General features: G+C 41.5%; 1 protein-coding gene across 1 annotated transcript in view; it reads right to left on the bottom strand.

Moving 5' to 3' along the window:
* P2RX3 (purinergic receptor P2X 3) overlaps positions 1-24,624 on the bottom strand; it is a 168,211-nt gene that overhangs the window by 13,416 nt on the left and 130,171 nt on the right. Inside the window, exons 6-10 of the mRNA XM_068258255.1 lie at positions 17,793-17,870; positions 13,898-14,021; positions 9,938-10,074; positions 1,040-1,133; positions 352-417 (exon numbers count right to left, since the gene is read on the bottom strand). Coding sequence (XP_068114356.1) covers positions 352-417; positions 1,040-1,133; positions 9,938-10,074; positions 13,898-14,021; positions 17,793-17,870 — 499 coding nt within the window. The remainder of the gene's footprint in view (positions 1-351; positions 418-1,039; positions 1,134-9,937; positions 10,075-13,897; positions 14,022-17,792; positions 17,871-24,624) is intronic.

Genomic DNA, 24,624 nt, shown 5'->3' with positions numbered 1-24,624 from the left:
AGCCGTCATTTAGCTCGCCCGGCGCTGGAGTAATATGTACTCCAATTGCTTGATGCTGAAAATGTATGCTGTAGATAAGATGAGAAAACGTCTGCGCACAAATTCAAGAAAAGTTTATAGAATATTGGGCAAAGTTCCCAGGACATCAAGCTAAATTTTTCAAAATATTATTGCTGTTTATACTAACATGTGAGGATGGTAATAAAAATAAACAGCAGTAAATGTGAGTCAGATAAAAAGGGTAGATCAGGCAGATGAAATTACAATCCTTGTCTAGATCTTATTTGTGATTGTTCTTTCTTCTAGTCCATCTCTAGTTCGACATCAAGCGTACAATATAGTATAACTTACCACACCAACGGATGTAAAGGCTGCCACAATATTGATGAGGGTTGGAATAATGTTAAACTTCCCTGCCTGTAAAAGAAAAATAAACAATAAAGAACACACAATATATAGAAAGAAAAGAGAGATAGATGTGAAAGCTTCAAATGTATGGATTTAATTGGTTCAGTAGTAAATGTGTGCTGAGTGGAATCTGCCTATCAGTAGTAGCTGCCTGTTAGTAGCCAGTACTTTCCACTGGTCAGTGGTCAGGTCAGCATCTGCCCGCCAATAGCCAGTCTCTGCTAGCAATTAGTCATAGTGCAGTGACAGGGCTGAATTCACAAAGAATGTGTTATTAGGTGGGCTTTATTTCCTCACTGGAAGTATTTTACTGACACCAAAATAGCACAGCAATCATTGTTATATACTGATAGGACCAACATGAGGCATGCAAATGTTTACATATTAATAGAAGCAATTAAAAAAAACTCCATCCAGGTTTACTGAATGACTTGTATTCCCCATTGTTACCCAGCCTTGAGAATCAATTGCATTGGAGACATTGTGTTCAATAAGTCCACTCTTATACCTCCCTCCTGAAATCAACAATACATAAGCAACATTTTATAAACATTTGTAAGTACTTGTCCCTGTACCATCTTATTGGGTAGACTGATTATTTATGCAGTGTGATTAATGTACAGAAACTTACATTGCCATAAACAAGGACATCAATTCTAATGCCAAAGGCCTTGATTAGCGTTCGAAATTCTGTGCCATCTGCTTTCATGTAGTATCGAGCATACCTAAAAAACAGGGGTATTGGTAGAGTAAAACAAGAGTAGGATCAAATCAAGTATTAGCAGTCAGACTAGTAAAGAACAGCTCAAATAGCAGTCATCATACAGAGTTCTAAGTGGAATTTCTGAAAATCTACGGTAGATCAAAGAAACATACTTATATGCATTCAGACTTCGGGCTAGTTCACACTTGCTTTAAAAACGTATCCGTAGCTACGTTTTTTGTCCCGGACAAAAAACTGAGCCACGGATACCAATGTTAAAAATAGGAACAGCACACACTCAAGTTAAAAACGTATCCGCGTGCGATCCGCGGAATACGTTTTTAAATCCGGAACGCAGAGTCCGGACTTGCAGCATTTTTCACGGACCCGTATACACGTACGGGTAGTGAAAATCAATGGAGAAACGGGCCTCCCTCTTCACTGACATTTTGGGACACTGGAAACGGATCAGTTTCCAGTGTCCCTTGGTGAAGGATGGGGCCGCCATGCTGGAGGGAGTAGCAGCCAGGACGGGGGGCTGCGGGGAAAGCGGCGGCCAGGGGGGTCGCCTCCCCTCCCTTGCTCACCTGGGTGCCCCCCGTCCCCGCTCTCCCTCGCCCATAATGTAATAAATTGTACCTAAGGAGGTTCGGCGAGCCAGGCACTTCCGCCCACACCGCTCGAGTCACTTCCTGCGATGCCGCTCACTGACATACAGAGGGCGGCATTGCAGGAAGTGACTCGAGCGGTGTGGGCGGAAGTGCCCGGCTCGCTGAACCTCCTTAGGTACAATTTATTACATTATGGGCGAGCTGGAGGGGGAGCGGGGACGGGGGGCACCCAGGTGAGCAAGGGGGGGGGTGTGACCCCCCTGGCCGCCGCTTTCCCCGCAGCCCCCGTCCTGGCTGCTAACCCCTTTAGCAAAAAAAAAAAAAAAAAAAACGCAAACGGATCCAGAACGTGTGCTGCAAAAAAGGCAGCACGGATCCGTTTGCGTTCCGGTTTTTGAAAATCGGAGCCCGGACAGCGGATGCGTCCCGCACCCGGAGCTAGTGTGGCCCTAGCCTTCCTCCCTGTAACAAACATTTCTTCCAAAAAACAATTGTAAATCTTTCTGCACTACCCCATCAGTGTTATTTTTGAGGAACTGCAGAAGAAAGAGTCCACTTCCCATTATCTCAGTTCTGATTCCTATATATTTCATAAGGTGGACACACAAAGAGAATCCAACATTGGCCTCAATTCACTAAGATCATGCTGGAGATAATAAGGCAAGAGAAAACGTACCACCACACAGTGAGAGAGTTATCTTATCTCTTCATTCCTTAAGTTACCTCCTCTGTAGGTAAGTTTCCTCCTCTGTAGTTATTTTCACACGCAGTTAAAGGGAACCTAAACTGAGAGGGATATGGATGTTTCCTGTTAAACAATACCAGTTGCCTGACAGCCCTGCTGATCTCTTTAGCTGCAGTAGTGGCTGAATCACAGACCTGAAACAAGCATGCAGCTAATCCAGTCTGACTTCAGTCAGAGCACCTTATCTGCATGCATGTTTAGGGGCTGTAGTTGAAAGTATAAGAGACACAGGATCAGCAGGAGAGTCAGGCAACTGGTATTATTTTAAAAGGAAAAATCTATATCCTTCTCGGTTTAGGTTCCCTTTAATAAACAGCCTATCTTTAACTCTGGAGTTATTTTAAGGATTGAAGAGTTAACTTAAAGACAGAAGAGTTAACTTTAGGTTTGCTTGAGGTAAAATGTTTCCTGAATACGACATGCCTCATCACCACCGTGATCACTTTAGAAACGTTATTAAAGACAGGAGATAAGCTTAGTGAATTGAGGCCATAGTCTATTACAAAACAAGGACATGTTGATGTTGGAATGTTTTATAGAAGGAGCACTGATAGGACATGTCCATTGCTTATTTCCATGGCCGGATTTCAGGCAAGGCCACATATGGCCTAGGGCACCAGGAAAGCAAGGGGCTGGCTGTGGGCAGAAGGGTGGCTGTAGCAGTTAGCCTGCTGAACATTCATCCTGCTACAGAGTTTGCACATAGCAGTGGGTGGCTACCAACAGCTGTATCTGGCAGTCAGGGGATGAAGGGGCAGGGAACAAGCACTTACAGTGATCTCTGAGCTGCCTGTGACTCACCCAATGCACCATTTGCCAAGGAGCTTACAATCTAATCCTTGCCATCACTTCACTAACTGTCCTCAGAGGATCTTATAATGCAATCCCTGCCATCACTTCACTAACTGTCCTCAGAGGAGCCTACAATCGAATCCCTACCATGTTGGGGTGGGGAGTTTAGGATGCTGTCAGGGGATTGCTGGTGATAGTGGGCCTTGGGCGGTAAAAAGTACAAATCCAGCCCTGCTTATCTCTATGCTGCTAAGCAACATCAACCTTTTAAAATAATACATGATCAGCCAGCTGTCAGGATGTATGGGGGTGAATGACTTGGTAGAGTGGGATGAAACTCCAGATTAACTGAAAAAATAAAATGAAAATCATCCAATGAGAAATGACTTATTTAGCCTGTTGTTATTTTTATATTTGTTTTTAGTGTTCACTGTCAAATTTAGGAGAAATTTTGATATAAAAAAAGAAAATAATATTTCTGCTGGTTTCCATCTGTATTGTTTCTCGGTGATGCCAAATGTGACATCACTTCTGCCCTTTTTTTTTTCCCCCAACCCAGCTCAGTGTTAATTTTCCCTCCCTACTTCCACAGCTTGCTGTCCCTCCCACAGTAAACATCACGTATGCTGGGTACACACCATACAATTTTCTGGCAGATTTACCTGCCAGATTGATTATTCCCAACATGTCCAATCTGAATTTCGATCGAATTTTTATTTTCCAATCGTTTTTTTAAATCGTTTTTGTTCTATCGATTTTCGTTCACTTCTATCAAAATCGATCAAAAAACAATCGAAAAAATGATTAAAAAAGGATCAGAAAATCAAACTCTTCAAATGGTTTGAGGGAACTTAGTTTTCTTCTTCTGGTCATAGTGTTCTTATCTTACCCATAGAATGCTTTCTGTTATTTGCATGCTTAGATAAACTTGATACTGTTGCTAGGAAAAAAAACTTCTCACAATCTTGCTGGCACTGCACATAGTTGAAAGTTAAGCAAAGGCACCCAGATGAGGCAAAAAGTAAAAAAAATTGGAGGACATACAGTATAGGGACTTTTTTTTAAAGGGGTTTTACATACATATCCAGGGCAATAACTATTTTTTGAATTTTTCTTTGTTTTTGGTGATACAACCCCCTTTAAAAGGCAAATAAACCTCCCAAAGTTATTTACCTAATAACGCTATTTCCGGTAATCTTCCAGAGCAAATATTCTTAAGAGATTAGCTCCTCCCCAAACTTAGGAAACAGTATCTTCCCTATAAGAACTAGACATAACATTTGCAGCTCATATTACACCATAATAAAATACTTCCTTAGATTAAAAACATGCTCGTAAATTTCAGGGTGGGAAATAGCATTCCCAGTCAACTAACTTTGGTCTCCCCTATAACCTTCCAAAACTAATATTCCAATGATAATCAAGGAACATAAAATCTTAGGGTGGAGAAACTTTGTCCCAGAAGCCTGGTCTTGCGCTGACGACATTTGAAATCTGTAATGCTTTAAGCTGGTGTTGACACTTGACCACATAGCTCTCAGAGGTCTAGTCTGGAATAGTATTGTGATCCAATGTCACTATTACTGTACCATTACAATGTGCTGAAAAGAAACTGCCAATTGCATCCCTATAGCTTTATAGGCTTTAGCAATAGCCAGTTTGTCCCCTAATAGAACTAACCAGGGGCCCTCCTATTTATATGAGATCAGGATAAACAAAATCACTGGTCAGACTACCTTCTGAGCTTGGGATGGCAGACCTGCTCATTTTGTCTACTACAAGGTTTTGAATACCTTTTGAGAGTAATGGTTTGATTAAAACAACATGCAGCCTGGCCCAGTAAAAGAACACTCTTTCAATTCTGACAGAAGACTAATGGATCCCATGCCCCCTTCTTTGCATAATTATATTATGTTTTTAAAGACATTTCCTGTAATCACTGCTTTGAACCCTATCTTCTGCAGGCAGAGAATTCTGTCTCTTCCCTGGAAAGTGACATTTTCTAGGTGAGCCCCAAAACCCAAGGAAATCACATCTGCAGGGACTCCATATAATATTGTCAGAGATTTCATATGGTAAAGATCTTCTAGCCAGCAACCAACACTAAAGAACTATAAAGATCTTCAAGCCAATAGCCAACACTAAAGAGCTATAAAGATCTTCTAGCCAGTAGCCAACACTAAAGAGCTATAAAGATATTCTAGCCAGTAGCCAACACTAAAGAGCTATAAAGATATTCTAGCCAGTAGCCAACACTAAAGAGCTATAAAGATCTTCTAGCCAGTAGCCAACACTAAAAAGCTATGGCTCTTAACAGATGTAGATATATTCAGAGATCAAAAGATACTGGCCTGCTACCCAAACTTGACAGGCCCTAAAATTCCTGAAAAACACTCACACCAAAGGTCACCAAAACACCAAAGGGCACTTACTCAAAGGGCCAGCTTACTCAAAAACACAAAATACTAGAAATCTGGTACATAGGATGAAGGAACTTGCCAGATCCAGTTTAGAACTTTGGCAGTAAAACTTTTCTCTGCTAATGAATCTTCCCTTCCTCCACAACCAGATTCACTGGGAAGGTGATATATTTTTGTAGATCTAATGGAATGGGATTTAATTCAGTGCTGAATTTAATTGGTGGGATGAGTACTGAAAATAAGCATATGCCGCAACAGAGATCATCTGAAAGGAAATTACTATCGTCTCTTTAAACCTTAGAAACTTGTGACAAATGGGAACACACCAGTAGGCATCCTTTGGTCCAGTGTGAACCCAAAGGCATTTTAAAACAAATTTTACTTCAGGACTTTATCAACAAAATACTGCACAGTAATAACTTGTTCTCACACTGTTGAAAGAAACTGGAAGGATAGGTCTGAGGGATCACTTGTATAGAGGGGAAACATTAGCTGTACACTAGTTATGCGGAACCAACTTACTTGACAGAAAATTACAGAAAAGCCTATGGCTGAGTAAGGGTATGCAGTGTCTCAAACATCTTAGCCATGTATTCGGACTTATGGTATGTATAAAGTGACTGATTTTTTTTTTAACTCATTCCAGTATGTTGTAGACTCTCTACATATCATGGCAGTCAGCGTGATTGCCTTTTCATAGATCATCATGTGCCATTCTCCATTTTAAGGTCAGTTCAGATGACTGAGGTGTGTGCTTGTCATGCAGTTGAAGTGTGTGCTTGCCGAGCAGTTCAGTATCGTATCTGATGCCCAGGAGTGCAATTCAGGTGCAAGTTAAATGCAACCGAATGGCAGCGTTTGTAAAACCATGCACGTCAGTGCTTGACATGTGGTAGTCAGGGATGATCACAGATATGCAAATTGTTCTGAGTTAATGCAAATTTATGCAAATTTAATTCAAATGTAGGCCGCTTGAAAATGGACTAGTCCATTTAAACCTAGGTTTAAATTAATTGGTCCTTTTTCAAGTTGCATATAGTTGCATACAAATTTGCATAATTTCAGAAATATTTGCATCTCATTGATTATCCCTAGTGGTAGTATTATCCATTGACATGTGTTGTCTGAGCATAGCTGCTGCCCCGCTCATACGTGACTCCATGGGGAGGGGGGGGGGGGTGGCTAGTCCAGTGCTGGTATCCAGTGCCAGTGTGCATCCTCAGAAGTTTGCTTCAGGCATCAAAAAGTCTATAACCTGCCCTGGATCTAATGACAGTTAAGGTAGACATGCACTATACAATATTTTCCTTAGATCTGAGGTTGCATTGATATAAATATCAAATCTCATGAAAATCTATAAAAAATATGGTATTTGCAATGAATATTATGATCAGAATAATGATCAGAAATGCATATTCCACAAGTTGTATTGTGTATGCTTAGCATTACAAGGGGCTCTCCCCAGCCTGCATAGTCAATCGTTTTTTGGATGGTCGCTGTTCCATTCCACTTCAAGCCCTCCTGTTGCTCTCTTTCTCTGCTCTCCATTGAAAAGTATGCACTACTTAGTCGAGCTAACTGCACATATTTGTTCCACCAGAAATTCTTTTTAACAGCTGGATTGTACTTTTCACAGTACAGCAATTATCTACTGACAGTTCCCAGCTTGATGCTGTCCTCCTGGAAATTACACCTCGTTTTTTTTTTTTATAGAAGTGGTCTAAAGATGGAGGGATTATTTTTTTCCCTGCCTGGTGGCTTAAAGCACATCCAAACATTTTCAGTTCAAATAGTTAGTAGTCATTAGTTTAGCTTAGTGGTGGACGTTTTACCTACAGCCAGGGTTCCCCTGATCTGTCATTCTGTGTGAAGCCTCTCCCTCTCAACTACAGATTTTATTCTCTGACCATCAGAACCTCTGTCTTCTTTTCGGTGCTCCCTACAGCTACCATACACTGTTGTTAGAACATGCACATAGGTATTCCACATTACCAATGTGGTATTTGTACTTTGTGGTATTGTATATATGTACAGTCTGTACTGCCCATAAGGATCATGCTCACCCCTTAGGGCAACACTGCAGGCAATGAAAGACTCTTCTTTATATTATAATGATGATAGTGCTCAACAGGTCTTTCCTATGTATCACTAGTATAGATCACTAAACATCAGCTTTTTATACTTGCATAGCGTAATACTGTTTATTCCAGGTAAAAATGATTTAAAATTGCACTCACAATGCTCCAGATAAAAATGAGTCATCCGTGACGAAACTAGTTGGGCGGAGCCTAAACACGGAAGGAGACGCCAGGCAGCGTGGATTTTATTGATATGCGCATTTTTATCTGGAGCATTGTGAGTGCAATTTTAAATCATTTTTACCTGGAATAAACAGTATTATGCTAGAAGTATTTGTTTGAGTCTAAGGTGCTGCTGTATTGTGGATGCTGTGAAGAAAAAGTGTTGCTGAACAAGTGGTCATGCTGGTCGGATTGGGTCAGCCATAATATGTGGTAAGAGGCTAGGATACCACCATAATAGCACCTGCATGAGAGAGATACTGAGGTGCTGGGTCACGATATCTAGATTGTGTGAAGTGCACCTTGGGGTGATGAGCTACCAACATACTATGCCATAGAGCTTTTTCTTTCCCTTTGCATGCACGATTGGAATACGGCTGGAGGCACAGGAGGATCGGATTAGTCTGACAGGCTGGGCCACACGCGCTTACTGCCAACTGTTGTGATTGGCATTCCGATTTGGTGAGCACATTTGCTGTCTCTATGAGGATTATACATGCTGGTGCAATTTTTTCCCAATGTTAGCAACATTTATACTTGGGACCTGATAACTAGGACTTTTGCATCTATTTAGTAAATGTGGTTTTTGCTTGAAGAGGTACAATTTTGAATATTGGAACCTAGGAAAAGGTCTCCACAAAAGATTGGACTATCATTCTATATCTCTGTGTAGTCTGGGATTCGAACACTAGGACTTTTGATCATTTTTTACTAAAAATACATTAGATCATGTGTATGTATTCTAGCATGGGAAGTGTGAAGGGGTTACTGTTGAAAGTTTACTAGGACCAGTGTTCTAGGCCCTTTGAGCAATATAATCATTAAGTGGGAAGCTAATGTTTAGTGATCCATACTAGTGATACATAGGAAAGACCTGTTGAGCACTATCATCGTTATAATATAAGGATTATCTGTTTAAGGGCATACACCCCTGTTGATTAGAGCGCACCAGGCATTTAAGTCTGTTATTAACTTCAATTACCTGAGGAGCGCACTAGTCACTAGAACCCCAAATTTTTAATGAAAGACTCTTCCTGTTCAATAAGCCAGCTCCTATTCAGTAAGGAGTCCTTGGGCTAGACTCCCAAACACTGTTACTGTCTACTGAGCGTGCCCTAGTGACTGGAGCTTTGAGTCCGCCAGGACAAAGCTGCAATATAAATGGTATTTGTCTTGACTTGAGTGAGTAGCTTCCAGCGGGGTTGTTAAGTGTGAGAATAATGCACTCATTTGACAGTTTGCATTTAGAAATCCGGTTTGCCTGATCTCTGAGTGACCTCATGGGACACCTGTGCACTGGCTAGATTCTTGGCCAAAGCCCTTTATACCGTGTTTACAAATTTTTAAACAGCAAGAAAGCTAATGGATTGGGCTTTTCACATCCCAAATGGACAGTCAGACCCCGACTGTATATTTTTCATCAGAGGAGCAATTGTTTTGCCAGGGTTGCAAAGGGCTGCTTTGAGGGACTATGGGCCCGATCCAATTCACTTTTTCTCCAAAGTACCAAAAAGTAGGTGAAAGAGTATTTTCTTGATGCAGGGGCTTTAACTGATAATGAGAAAATATCACCTAGGAGAAAATTTAGGAGAAAAAATTGAATTGGATCGGGCCCTATTTCCTTTCTTACCATTTTGTATCTTTTTTTTTAATCTTTTACATCTCTCAAACCTACGCTCAATCACCAAGTGGACCTAAACTGTGTATAAATAGTATGACCTACCCATGCTGGGAATATTGTGAAAGGCGCATGTGCATACCAATGCAATGTGATACAAGGTGCTAAAAATTCCTGCATACCACAGTCTGGTACTGTATGAGGCACCGCCCTATTTACTATATCTGAGCACAAAACAACATGTGGAGCAATCTACACAAGTGTAAAACAAGAAGTATAAATCAGCTGCAGTTTCCAATGCATTTGATCTATAACAGATATTTGCTTTTCAATATGATACCTGAAGTTGTATCCTGGGGATACGTTGTTCTTCTCAGACACACTGTCTAGTCTGGTGAAGCTGTACTGAGGAACACACAAGTCCCAGGATTTGTCCAGGTCACACAGCCAGCCAATTTTAATGCCCAACACTCCGCCCTACAACAAAATATCATAAGACTTTATTAGAATCAGTCTTAAAAACAGGATTAAGTGAGAAAATAACTGAAACATTACATCTATCTATCTATCTATCTATCTATCTATCTATCTATCTCTCTTTCTCTCTCAAAAGACATTCAGTAACATTTTTCACAATACTGTATACAGTGGTGTGAAAAACTATTTGCCCCCTTCCTGATTTCTTATTGTTTTGCATGTTTGTCACACTTAAATGTTTCTGCTCATCAAAAACCGTTAACTATTAGCCAAAGATAACATAATTGAACACAAAATGCAGTTTTAAATGATGGTTTTTATTATTTAGTGAGAAAAAAAACTCAAAACCTACATGGCCCTGTGTGAAAAAGAAATTGCCCCCTGAACCTAATAACTGGTTGGGCCACCCTTAGCAGCAACTGCAATCAAGCGTTTGCGATAACTTGCAACGAGTCTTTTACAGCGCTCTGGAGGAATTTTGGCCCACTCATCTTTGCAGAATTGTTGTAATTCAGCTGTATTTGAGGATTTTCTAGCATGAACCGCCTTTTTAAGGTCATGTCACAACATCTCAATAGGATTCAGGTCAGGACTTTGACTAGGCCACTCCAAAGTCTTTATTTTGTTTTTCTTCAGCCATTCAGAGGTGGATTTGCTGGTGTGTTCTGGGTCATTGTCCTGCTGCAGCACCCAAGATCGCTTCAGCTTGAGTTGACGAAACAGATGGCCGGACATTCTCCTTCAGGATTTTTTGGTAGACAGTAGAATTCATGGTTCCATCTATCACAGCAAGCCTTCCAGGTCCTGAAGCAGCAAAACAACCCCAGACCATCACACTACCCCCACCATATTTTACTGTTGGTATGATGTTCTTTTGCTGAAATGCTGTGTTACTTCTACTCCAGATGTAACGGTACACGCACCTTCCAAAAAGTTCAACTTTTGTCTCGTCGGTCCACAAGGTATTTTCCCAAAAGTCTTGGCAATCATTGAGATGTTTTTTAGCAAAATTGAGACGAGCCTTAATGTTCTTTTTGCTTAAAAGTGGTTTGCGCCTTGGATATCTGCCATGCAGGCCGTTTTTGCCCAGTCTCTTTCTTATGGTGGAGTCGTGAACACTGACCTTAATGGAGGCAAGTGAGGCCTGCAGTTCTTTAGATGTTGTCTCTCGGATGAGTTTTCTCTGCGCTCTTGGGGTAATTTTGGTCGGCCGGCCACTCCTGGGGAGGTTCATCACTGTTCCATGTTTTTGCCATTTGTGGATAATGGCTCTCACTGTGGTTCGCTGGAGTCCCAAAGCTTTAGAAATGGCTTTATAACCTTTACCAGACTGATAGATCTCAATTACTTTTGTTCTCATTTGTTCCTGAATTTCTTTGGATCTTGGCATTATGTCTAGCTTTTGAGGTGCTTTTGGTCTACTTCTCTGTGTCAGATAGCTCCTATTTAAGTGATTTCTTGATTGAAACAGGTGTGGCAGTAATCAGGCCTGGGGGTGACTACAGAAATTGAACTCAGGTGTGATAAACCACAGTTAAGTTATTTTTTAACAAGGGGGGGCAATCACTTTTTCACACAGGGCCATGTAGATTTAGAGGGTTTTTTTCTCACTAAATAATAAAAACCATCATTTAAAACTGCATTTTGTGTTCAATTATGTTATCTTTGACTAATAGTTAACAGTTTTTGATGAGCAGAAACATTTAAGTGTGACAAACTTGCAAAAGAATAAGAAATCAGGAAGGGGCATGCAGTCAGAGACCGGGGGGGGGGGGGGGGGGAGTAAGAGAGTAGCAGTGTTTCATTTGACTTGCACAGCAGAAGAGAGGAGGTGGCACTGCTGTCCTGATTGAGGAGGAATGGAGTGGCTGAGGGTGAGCTGCAGTTTGTTTGTTGCAGACTTACAGCCAGCAAGTGTGCTGACAGCATCAGTGCAGACAGGGCAGCTTAGGCCCCGTTCACACTTGCGTTTCTGTCCCAAACGGACCGGATTACCGGACCGCATCCGGTCCGGTTGCATCAGGTATGTATATGGCTGCGATCCGGATCCGTTTGGTAAAAGTTATAAATAAAACTATATAATTGTTGGAGTCTGGGAGGTCAGCAGAAGGTGCACCTGTAGAATCAGGTCCTCCGCTGTTTAGGCCTCACCTCCACCTCCGGCATACTGCCAAACAGCTCCAGCACATTAGTCACTGCTGCTCCACTCCAGAAATGCTTGGCCTATGTGTCCCCATCCAAAATGGCCGCTAGAATACGCATAGGAAGTGGGGTAGAACGTCAGGTGTTTGTAGCCAGTGTGTTCTGTGCTCTCCGTTTCCCACTGGTTTCTATTTCCGGATGGTGCATTCAGGCTCCGGTCCGGGTGCATGGGCCTGATGATCCGGACCCGAAAAATAGCGCATGTTGGAAAAGTGTACGGAACGGACGCATGTGAACGTCCGCATAGACTTTGCATTGCTATGCGGAACGTACGTTCCGTTTGTACAGTATACGGTCCGGATCCGATCAGGTGGATCCGGACAGGGAACGCTAATGTGAACCGGGCCTTAGTGGGTACATCTATGTGCTGCTGTATAGAGGTGTTTTGCATTACTTACAATCTGTTATGCTACACCTATTTTTCTTATATCATGCCACGTGCATCTGTCCTGTGTTTGGTGCCTAGAGGTACTCCAGATATTCGGGGATCCTAGCAACACCCCTGATATAAAACTCTCAGAGATATCTCTTGTACTAGGGAAAGTATTTTTATTGTTATTCAGTTTTAGTGAATGAATGCTCTGAATTAGAAACATAGTGTGCCTGTGCAGGTGAAAGAGGTTGTGATGTCTGAAACATAGATCAGAAATTACCCTGATGAGTAAGACATGGCTCAAGGGGCAGTTATGGTTGAGGCCCAATAATAAATATGGCTTATTGTATGGGTATGGGGGATTGGCACATTAAAACAGTGGGCATGACTGTACCCTATATTCACATAAACTTTCAGGACAACATCCTGTTAAAGAACAGCATTGCTGCATGCGCCTCACACCTCCCTATACGTTAACCAGCTTAGCAGTATGGACAAGCTCAGCTCGTCCATGACCGCCGCGCTGGATTGCTCTGGCCCTGGTGGGCCGATTTTCATATTTTTTTTTAAATACCGTTTATACCGATCGCCGCCGATGCGCTGCTACCTGCCGCGTAACAGGACACCCCCGCCCCCTTAGACCCTGTGTGCAGCCTGGCCTATCAGCGCCATGCATGTCGGGTAAGGTGGTGGTTAGGTGAGAAGGGTCGCGGCTGAGCCCTGGCACTTGTTTTAAACAGGCTTGCTTAATGTCTAGTCAATAATAAATAAATAAACATTTAATAAGGAAAGGGTTTAATACCACTTTTCACTCTCAAGTGACATTGAAGAATCTTTCCAATTTTACTTTGACATCTACTGCTGCCAAAGACGACCTAGTGAGTGACTTAAAGTTGTGTTAATTCTGACATTTCACTGATTGAAAAAGCCCAAAGCAGCAAATATTAGGTGGGCAGCTAGGTGCTGTCTCTGATGGAGAAATGTACACACATCCTCAGGACAGGAAGTGAAAGTGAAAAATGTCACAGATACAAGTTTATCTAGACATTTACTGTAGGTATAATCTCAATATATGAAATACATTTCAAATATGGCAGAAAATAAAACACTGGGCTCTGTAAACCCCTATACTCTGCTATGAGATGTCCAGCTTTCAGCATGTACTAGAAAGAAGACAATGGAACTTGATTAAATACCCAGTGTAGGCATACCTAGTAAAGTCACATAACAATGTCATATGATTGATACCTTAGTTGCCAATGTAGTGAAGGTTTGACCAGCATACTTCACAATATCTCCGAGTTTGAAGATTGGACAAAAAGGAGACTTTTGTGGATGGTAAAGACAGTTCAGACTTTCTGGCAGGTTTCCCCTGTAGGATTATCAATAACATAGCATTAGAGAAGATATATATGATTTGCCAAAGTGTAAATATGCTACTCATTATTATTGTGCATTTATAAAGCCCATAAAAAATATACACAACCCTATACAGAGTAGATCTACAGAGTAGATCTACAGAGAAGATCGAATAAGTCATGACAGGAAACCGTGAGTGGGACTTGTTTAGGAGGGAAGTCAATTAACCTACTAGTAGGTTTTTAGGATGTGATAAAAACCCATGTTAAACACAGGAGTACATACAAATGCCATACAGTCCTGGCTTATATTAATTCCTGAGACCCCAGAGCTGCAAGGCCAGAGATCTGTCCGCTTACCATGCAGCTCAATTCCAAAACATGTCATGACTTTGTCCCATCAGGAGAAGGGTCCAGTGTGGACATCTCTCCACCTCTACACCAAATAACAATGTGGTGAGTAAGTATAATTAACCAGTACTTTAAAATGACCCAAACTAAGCTTGATATAGGAGGTGAAAGCTGGAGTAACCAAAATTAAAAGAAAGAGGCTTTTCCACAACACAAGCATCCGTTTGTAGACAGTGGTGTGCTGCCTCTTTCTTTCAATTTTGGTTGTTCCGGGACCGTCAGAGCAATGCGGTCAAAGCACGGCACCAGGATAGCCACAAGACTATGGCTCTGGGGGCTGTTACCATGGAGTTTTGTATATCTATACACGAAATCTGGAGTAAAGCTCGGTTCCCACTTGACCTCCTGTTCCGCCCATCTGTTCAGCACAGAGCAACCAGTTCAGTGTCTGCTCTGCTCTGTTTTCCCATTGCGTTCGTGCCTAGAGCAGATGTGTTTGTACCATGGATGTCTATGGAAAATGCATCTGCTCATCCTGAAAAATGGAGCAGTCCGTGGCTTTCCTTTCTGTTTGCTGCATTTTTGCATTTCCTGCGTACCAAATGGGTATGTTTTCTGAACCTAATCATCCGGGGCCATAAGGTGCACACTTCTTATCTGTGTCTAGTATGCAGTAATACATTGTAAAATCCTAGCAAGCAAAAATCTGCTCAGAATGAGTTGCTCAAAGTCTGAGAATACATTTCTTACCTTATTTTCACTTTTTTGTTTCTTAAACATTAATTAGCTGTGAAAAGGACAACATAATGCGAGAAAAAAATATAGTGCATCGGGGTCCTTGTCTACGGGTAAAGTTGGTAGACTCGCATGCCCCTAAGAGGCAGGCATTGACTTTTAAGGTATGTGCACACGTCTTGATCCGGACCGGATCCCCTAGTGTGACATCGCCGGCCGGCCTGTACAGACACGTGTCATCTATGTAGTGGACTTCTCACTCTGTTGCTATGCGGGGGGGGTGGAAGGACGATGGAGCAGTGCTTGCGTGACGTCACGGTGGCAGGGAGTGGCGCCAGGCGGATCGCTCACAGGTTGGGGGTCAGGGGTCACTGTTCACTTGTCTGACTATCGTCTGAGGCGGTCGTTATCAGCCGCCTTAGTCAGGAGTGTGTACAGGCCTTTACTGTATGTGTATGCTGTGACTAAAAATAGGGAGTTCATGCAAATTTTATGCAGATTTATGTAGATTGGCAATGGACTGATTAAATGCAAAAGTTGCACCATTTGATCTTTTTCCAAGTTACATAAGTTTGTGTATAATTGGCATAAAATGTGTGTCAGCCCAGAATGGTGAACATCTCATGGACCATCCCTGGATATAAAAAGGGGCTTATGCATGCTGACTATTGACTGTAAGGCCTCAGGCTGGAGAGATGCTCAGCAGAGCTTAGTTGAAATGAATGGGAAATAAACCATTCATTACAAAACTGCATTGAAGAAGCCGTTGTAATGCACTTACAGTATACTATGTACTGCATCAGGGGCGTAACAAGAAATCACTGGGCCTCCCTGCAAAACTTTGGATGGGGCTCCCTCTCCGGCCCGCCCCCACTTTCTGCACAGGTAAACTAAGAACCAATGTTATTCAATTGGCTAGTGCACACTTGAATGTGTTTTCCCCATGCAGATAAAAACAGACATCAGTGAAGCACTGCTTGCATTTTCTCTATCAATTACATTAGCTTCTGTGATAAAATGTGCATGTTTTCACACATACAGACACACATGGGGCTTGATTCACTAAACCGTGATAACTCAAATATCACACCTTATCAAAAGATATCACACCTTATCAAAGTTAACACGCCTTATCAGAGTAACATAGCGAGCACTACAAACGTATGCCTGCTAATTGGCAATGGCACTCGTCCTGCCCTGAGCCCCTGCGGGTTCATAGCGCTCGTTATGCTACTCTGACAAGGCGTGTTAACTTTGATAAGGTGTGATATCTTTGACAAGGTGTGATATTTGAGTTATCACAATTTAATGAATCAAGTCCATGGTGTGCAGAAAACACATACAGAAAACCGACAGACGAGTGTGCTCCCAGCCACAGCTTATTACACTCACTCTGTCCATCTCTGATGGAGCAGAACTAGCTATGCAGACTTCTCCAGCTTTACTACAGTACAGAACACTTGGGGAGGGGTAGAGAAGTTGGAGGCTGGGCGCTGTATGCAACACCCTGCTGCACACTGAATAGGGACTGTCTACAAAACTTTGTATGATTCGTTATCAGGGGCTGAGCAGATACAGTCCTTAGAACAATTGTGTAGAGAGCAGAAAGCTTTTTCTCTCCATGCCCAGACTCCGCATGCATTACTTTAGTACACAGCACTTGGGGAGGGGTAGAGAGGCTGGGGGTAGAGCAGCACTGTACACAAGACCCTGATGAACTCTGAATAGGGACTGTCTACAAATCTTTGTCTGCAAAACTTTATCAGCAGCTGATTAGAACAATTGTGAAGAGAGCAGAATGTTTTTTTTCTCTTAGTTGTCAGTCTCTCAGGACAGGAAAAAGAAACTTCTCCCTTTGCAGGACCCCCAGCGGCTTCTGGGTCTCTCTGTGGCTGCATCCCTTGCAGGGTCTATTGTTACGCCCCTGTACTGCATGGGTTCTCCCCCACAGACTATCTTTCTACTCTTTTTTCCTATTCTCTCCTATTCCTCCTCCTGCTACTTCCTTTTGCTGCTTCTTTTTTTTTTCTAATCGTTTCCTCTATTTCTCCTGAAAACATAAAATGGGCTCTCAGTAAATGTTCATTTTTCCAAATACTGCTAAATGTTCATGTTTATTGTCAATTTTCTATTCCCTGTTGTTAACTTTCTCTGATTTACACTGTGAAGGTGTGAAATGTTGTACTTTTCTATTGTCTTTTTGAGCCAATAAATTTGGATTTGCAAAAAAAACTAAACAAAAACATACTTATACTGAACTTACAGTGCCAGTGTGTGACCAATAGGAGTCAGGACCGAACACTGGCAATCCAGCACAGGAGATTTGGGCGCAGTCGGCGCCACCATAGCCCGTTATAGGAATTACGGCTATAGCGGCGCACAGTGAGTAACTTCAGCACCGTTAGCAGACGGAGCTGAAGTTACTTATAAAACACTATAATTCAGCCTCCAGCAATTGCTGGAAGCCGAATTATTTCATTTCCCACCATCCACGTGGACCTAGAGGGGGAATAGTATTTAAAGTCGCCGGGAACTTGTGCAGTAGCAGGATAAGCTATACCGGCTGTATCCTGCGCCCAAGTCTCCCAGCGGCAATTTCTCTCGTACGCATCAGGACAACTATGCCCAGCAAGCACATTTCCGTTTGGTGATTATCTCACTAATGTGGAGATTGTCATTAAGTTTCTACTGATACTTACCTCTCAAAATCAAAAATGGGAAATCGCACGCTGTTTTTAACAAATATTGTGAAGTTTTCAGCTTCCATTAACAAAGGCCTAAAATATAAAAAAAATAATAATAAAGTTACCGAATGGAAGTCATTTTATTGACAAGTTTAAAAATATCACCTAGATGAGACCTTGGGAGAAAAAAGTGAATTGCATATGGGCCCACCTGTTGAATTACCTGAGGGAAGTGAATCATTATTAAATGAGAGATTGAACTTATCCTTATCTTTGCACAATAACGGAAAGATTTTTATTTGAGCACAGGCAACGCGTTTCGCGGGTCTGAGCACGCTTGCTCAGGCCAATACAGTGCCAAATGACAGAAATCATGTAGCATAGTGAGGCTCCCTATGCTACATGATTTCTGTCATTTGGCACTGTATTGGCCTAAGGAAGCGTGCTCAGACCCGCGAAACGCGTTGCCTGCGCTCAAATAAAAATCTTTTGTAAGTTTACAGAGATTTCGGCATTGAGGTAAGATACCTCATTTTTCTTTTTCGTTTTTAAACTGGTTTTAAAAGCTTTTATTCAAATCAGGACGCCTCTTTCCCTTATTGTGCATAGATATACCCCCGTACATGTTTGTCCGAGGGATGGTGACAGAACACCCGTTGTTTACCACGGTTGATGTTTTGTCCATCCTTTTTCATCTAACAGAGCGACCGCAACCAGGCCCGTCCAGGACCACCCCGAGTGGAGTCGGGTTTATGGTCTCCACCTGCTTCCTGTGGTCAGTTGCCCCGTGCAACCCTCCTTTGTGAGTAGCCCTTTCAATCAATTAATTTCTCCACACAGCTATTATTGACATACTGCACTATCGGGCTCCCATTTTTGTCTCCTCTATTTTTTCCATAGGGTGCCAAGACACCCCAACCACAACTTATCCTTATCTTGCAATTTTGATCAATTCTCTTTTGAAGTGGACTTGTTCAAAGCAAATAGGAAACTTAATATTAAAACCTTGTTTGGTACCAACATTTCGACAAAAAAAGAGAAAAATCATACAAGTGCAAACACCTCTTAACAAATATCTAGCAACTCTACTAGACAGGAATGATATCGCTTATAAAATAGCACCATAACAAAAAAGAAAAGCGATCTTTATTTAACATGATACAAAGGGCACCCAACCATGCAAAACCAATTAAAACGACATGGGTACTCCACAAAAAGGCAATCCAAACTCACACACACAGTCCCATTCACACCCACTCGTACTGGTACCGGTACCAATTTGATCCAGATTAAGTGGAGCCGGGGAGCTAAGAGAGTATTTAAGAATGCCAGTTCAGTCTACAGCCTTATTAACCAGGGAGGTGTTGGAACAAGCTCACCAGTTCAGCTGGGGGCCTTTTTAAAACCCATGTTTGTTTTTAACATGTTCATTAATTTTCACTGGTATATAGTATAACTAAACCTTCATTTTATAAGTCACTATGTGTTCCCCTTTTCTCTCTATGTGAGATCAATTCACTAACCATTGCAGCAGTACAGGAAGTTCCCAGACTGAAAGTCTGGTTACAAAATACGATATAACAGTGTGCCACTGCAATTGTAAAGTGGCACAAAACACACTAGCACTGTAGAAAGTTTTAAAGAGAACTATTATAAACAAAAATTCAATGTATTAAATGGTATTTTTAAATTTGAATGTGCTGTAACATAAAGAAAGTGGAATATTATTGTATTAGATTTGAAACAGATTTGCTTTAAACTCAGTGAGAAATGGCTATCATTTGTGTAGTCCACGACCCTCCAGGCTTGTGGTGACCACAGCTACCTCTCATGAATCGCGGTCCACAATCTCTCATGACTCCTAGACTTGCACTAGATGGAATTTTTGGGCTCCATGCCCACTGATATATTTAACTTAAGTTGTGCTTGTTTTCTGACTAAACATGACCTAATGAGCAGTGAGAAACATCTTAAAAAAATAACTGGAATGGAATGCTGAACTATGTCGGGACCTATATATAGACATTCATGACAATCCACTTGGGATTCTTATAATTAAGACAACTGAAGAGATTTTAAAAAATTGACATCAAGCTCCATTATGTATGGAGAGTATCAGATTGGCATGTGAAAAGGTTCCAGGAAATTTCTGTCAGAGGTAGCAGATATTGTCCCTCCCCTCCCATATTCTCCATGTACCATTCTTTTCTTCCCAAGAAATGTCCAGGGATGCCTGACAAAAACAGCAGACAACAAGCCTATACCTATGGTGCTGCCCATAATTATTCCTACCCCTGGCAAATTTTGACTTAAACTTACTGTAATTTAACCAGCAAGTAATTTTTTGACTGGAAATGACATGGGTGTTAGAGATGGGCCGAACAGCTTCTGGCAGACTCTCATGGGGAAAGATTAGTTAGGCTCTTGTAGGCTTGTTAGCTTGCTCCTGGCTGATTGTTATTGCTAAAATAGCACCCCTCAACAGCTCTTTTGAGAGCTAATGTTCTCCTGATGTGTTTTTTTGTGTGTGTTGCCCACTGACACTGCATTATACAACCCTATCTGTTGCAGCTGGACCTTGGTAATTGCTATTACTGTGCCAGCCAGGCCTTGCCTAACTATATATACTGGGACACCTACCTATGCCTACCTAACTACTGGGGCACCTACTTACCTATACGGGGACACCTACCTATGCCTACCTACCTACCTATAGTATGACGCCTACCTACCTATACTGGGACTCCTACCTATGCCTAGCTAACTACTGGGGCATCTACCTATGCCTACCTACCTATACTGGGACTCCTACCTATGCCTAGCTAACTACTGGGGCACCTACCTATGCCTATCTACCTATACTGGGACACCTACCTATGCCTACCTACCTATACTGGGACTCCTACCTATGCCTACCTAACAACTGGGGCACCTGCCTATGCCTACCTACCTATAATGGGATACCTATGCCTAGCTAACTACTGGGGCACCTACCTATGCATATCTACCTATACTGGGACACCTAACTATGCCTACCTACCTATACTGGGACACCTACCTATGCCTAGCTAACTACTGGGACACCTACCTATGCTTACCCACCTATACTAGGACTCCTACCTATGCCTAGCTAACTACTGGGGCACCTACCTATGCTTATCTACCTATACTGGGACACCTATCTATGCCTAACTACCTATACTGGGACACCTACCTACCTATACTGGGACTCCTACCTACGCCTAGCTAACTACTGGGGCACCTACCTATGCCTACCTACCTATACTGGGACTCCTACCTATGCCTAGCTAACTGCTGGGGCACCTACCTATGCCTACCTCCATACAAGAAGATAATAAGGTTGTTGCTTCATTGTGGACTGACCAAATTTGATCAGCTGGACAGTCACTGTTGTTCTATCATTGAGCTACCACAGCCCGGCGACCATATGGGCTTGAACACCGTCACAGCCTGCACTCTCGTCATGGTGCGCACCAGTCTAGCACGGCCGTCACTACGCAAACAGCTGTTTGCGGTTCGTTACACAGTGAGTTTGGTGTGTCAGTGTGAAGCAGTACTCTAATTACACTCCCTGCGAAGATCTTTAATCAAGGTAATGTAGATCGCAAGATTAGAGGATATTGGCGTGGGACACGTACAGGTAAGTATTTTTGGTTAATTAAGAACATTAACCACTTCAGTATATCTGGACGAATATATATCCGTCCAGATAGACTGCACAGCTGTTGCAGGGCCGTGCGCGCTCCCGGGCGCGCTCCCGTGCACGCTCCCGCCGCCTTTTGCTGCCCCTTGGATCAATGAATGGGAATACAGATCCCATTCATTGATCAATGTCCCACTAAGAAAAACAGACAGCTTTCTCCGGAAAGCCGCGATTTTTCTCATGTCACCCCTTCTGTTCCTGCAAGCGAGAGCTCTCGCTTGCAAGAAGGAAAAACAAAAACTCACTGTGGCCATCTTGTGGACAAATAGTAAAACTACATATATATATATATATATATATATATATATATATATTTTTATTTTTTTTTTATTTTTTTTTGTTTTCAAATATACACAATAAATTTCATCTAAACCCCCCTGTTTACATCCCCACTCTGAAAAACTACACATAAAAATTTAAATAAAAAATAAAATAAAAAATTACAATAAAAAAAACCAACATAAATAGTTACCTAAGGGTCTGAACGTCTTTAATATGCAAGTCAAGTGAGTGTATTACTATACTTTTTTAAATTATAAACTTGTAAATAGTGAAGGACGCAAATTGAAAAAATGCACCTTTATTTTCAAATAAAATATTGGCGCCGTACATTGTGATAGGGACATAATTTAAATGGTATAATAACCAGGACAAATGGGCAAATAAAATACGTGGGTGTTAATTATGGTAGCATGTAGTATTTTAAATCTATAATGGCTGAAAACTGAGAAATAATGAATTTTTTCAATTTTTTCTTAATATTCCCTTTAAAATAAATTTAGAAAAAAATAATTCTTAGCAAAGTGTACCCCCCAAAGAAAGCCTAATTGGTGGCGGGAAAAAAACAAGATATAGATCAATTAATTGTGATAAGTAGTGATAAAGTTATTGGCGAATTAATGGGAGGTGAACGTTGCTCGGATGCATACAATTTTCGACGCTGTAGGCTGAAGTAGTTATGTTTTTTCATTTAACCCTTTATGGAAATGGGTAAGGGGTACCTTGTACCTCTATACTCATTTCTCCTGGGAGGGGGGTGGGCATCTGGGGTCTCCTTCTTAAAGGGCACTCCCAGATGCCAACATGAACCCCCCCCCTCGGGAGTCATCGCCCCCACCTCCTCCTGGGGCACCGGAGGTGGGGGAACCGCCCCTTGTCCATGGATATCCCAGCATGCATGGGTGACAAGGGGTTAAAGAGGCTTGGGAGGGGGAACCCCACATCATTTTTTTTTTCAGATTTCCCACTATCTGAACATTAAAAAAAAAAAAAATTAAATATTGTTTCCCGCTATATTTTTAACATATCCTGCACATTTGGTGTTGCTAGGATGTAAGGGGCGGTTGCTATTAACTGCTAAAGTCGGCGGGAATTGTTTCTCTAAGGAACTGCCATTTACCCATTTAAATGTATACTATTTTCCTTTGAAATTTTAAAATCGATTTTCTCAAAAGTATAACGTCTTTTTGAAAAAACATTTTTCGTATTGTTCCCACTGTTCTTCTTTACATTCCCATGCAAATTTTGTGTTTCTGGCATTTAAGGGGGCTTTGCTATTAACCATTAAAGTCACCGGCAGTTGGAACATTTCCCACACTCAGTACAAGATCTTTAAAATTGATTTTCTCAATAAGTATAAGGTCTTTTTGAAAAAAAAAAAAATGTTTCCTCTTGTAGCCACTGACCCCCTCCAGGTGTTGGACCCCTTGAAACATCTTTTCCATCACTTTTGTAGTTGTAGTTTTTCAAGTTTGCCTGCCCATTGAAGTCTATTGCGGTTCTCCCGGCTCACGCAAACTTGAACTTTTGTGGAAGTTCGCGTTCGAGGTTCGCGAACCGAAAATCTGAGGTTCGAGCCATCTCTATAGGCAAACAGCTGATTCAACGACAGCTGCTATTAGCGGTGGAAAGAGAACTTTTGCTGGCTCACTTGCAATTTGCTTGCAACTCAAAAGTTGTTGTCTCCTAGGTAAGAAATATTTGACTTTGTATTGCCCTTCTGGCACTTATACCTCCTACATTAGACTGGTTCTTAGTGTCTTTGCCTATTTTACCCCGAGAGTCTTCCCTGGAACATTCCCTCTTAGTTTCACCAGTAGGTATTAGTCAAGATTTCAGCAGAAACGTCGACCCTGATAGAAAAAAGTTCTCTCTCAGGAGATGCTTTCTCATCTTATCTGCAAAATAACAATTACAAGTAAAAAGTAGGCAAGAAAAGTAGTCATACTTGAATGAATGTAAGGACTACTTGCAGTGTAAAACAGAGATCCCACAATGTAAGGCTCTCTATTATTGCTGCAAGGATCGGCGGGTGGCAGGGGTTAATCACTCACTCGCACGACTGTAATTCATTAATGAAAAAAACAGGAGAGTTTAGGGTCACTGTAATGTTCACCAGCATTCTTTGCAGTTTCTGTCAGGTCCTTTTAATGAAGTGCTGTCATTGGTTTTCACCTAATATTGCCTCCAAATAACTTGTCTGTACATATTGTTCCAGAAGTCCTGGTCTTTGAGTAGGTTTTTTTTCAGCAAAAGGTAGTCTTGCCCTAATGTTTTTTTAGGACAGCAAAGATTTCTTCCCTGACATGTCTCCTATAAAGTTTCTTTCTTTTATCTTTTTTTTTTAAACACGATTTTTTATTGATGACGCCCCTCATATCACATATGTGTACATTTACAGTCAACAGCATCATATTATCACATATAATACAATTGAAATAAAGATGTCGATATAGAATAGTCATGAACCTGGCTTGTTGTGAGTTACTTCTAGGTACTTATCTCACAACTGGGCCCATATCCAATTCACTTTTTCTCCTGAGTTTTCTCCTTGGTGATATTTTCAGAACTTAAAATAAAATGCCCTTTAAACCACCAGCAAGCAAACAAATATTGAAAATAATTCTTGCAGTAATTTTTCAACCAGTTTTTGATACTTTTTCAATTACATAGTGCTAAAAAGTTATTTTAAATTGAAAAAAGAAAAAATATCTCCCAGGAGAAAACTCAGGAGAAAAAGTGAATTGCATATGGGCCCTGGTGTTGTGTTATATCTCTTTACAAACAAATGAAAAACATTAAAAACATTAGTTCCACCCCTTTTACCTCATTCCCCAAAACTCC

Source organism: Hyperolius riggenbachi, chromosome 10 (genome assembly GCF_040937935.1).
Source record: "Hyperolius riggenbachi isolate aHypRig1 chromosome 10, aHypRig1.pri, whole genome shotgun sequence".
NCBI classification, from domain to species: Eukaryota; Metazoa; Chordata; class Amphibia; order Anura; family Hyperoliidae; genus Hyperolius; species Hyperolius riggenbachi.
The sequence above is the reverse complement of the archived record's forward strand: the minus strand, read 5'-3'. Positions and strand labels throughout refer to the sequence as shown.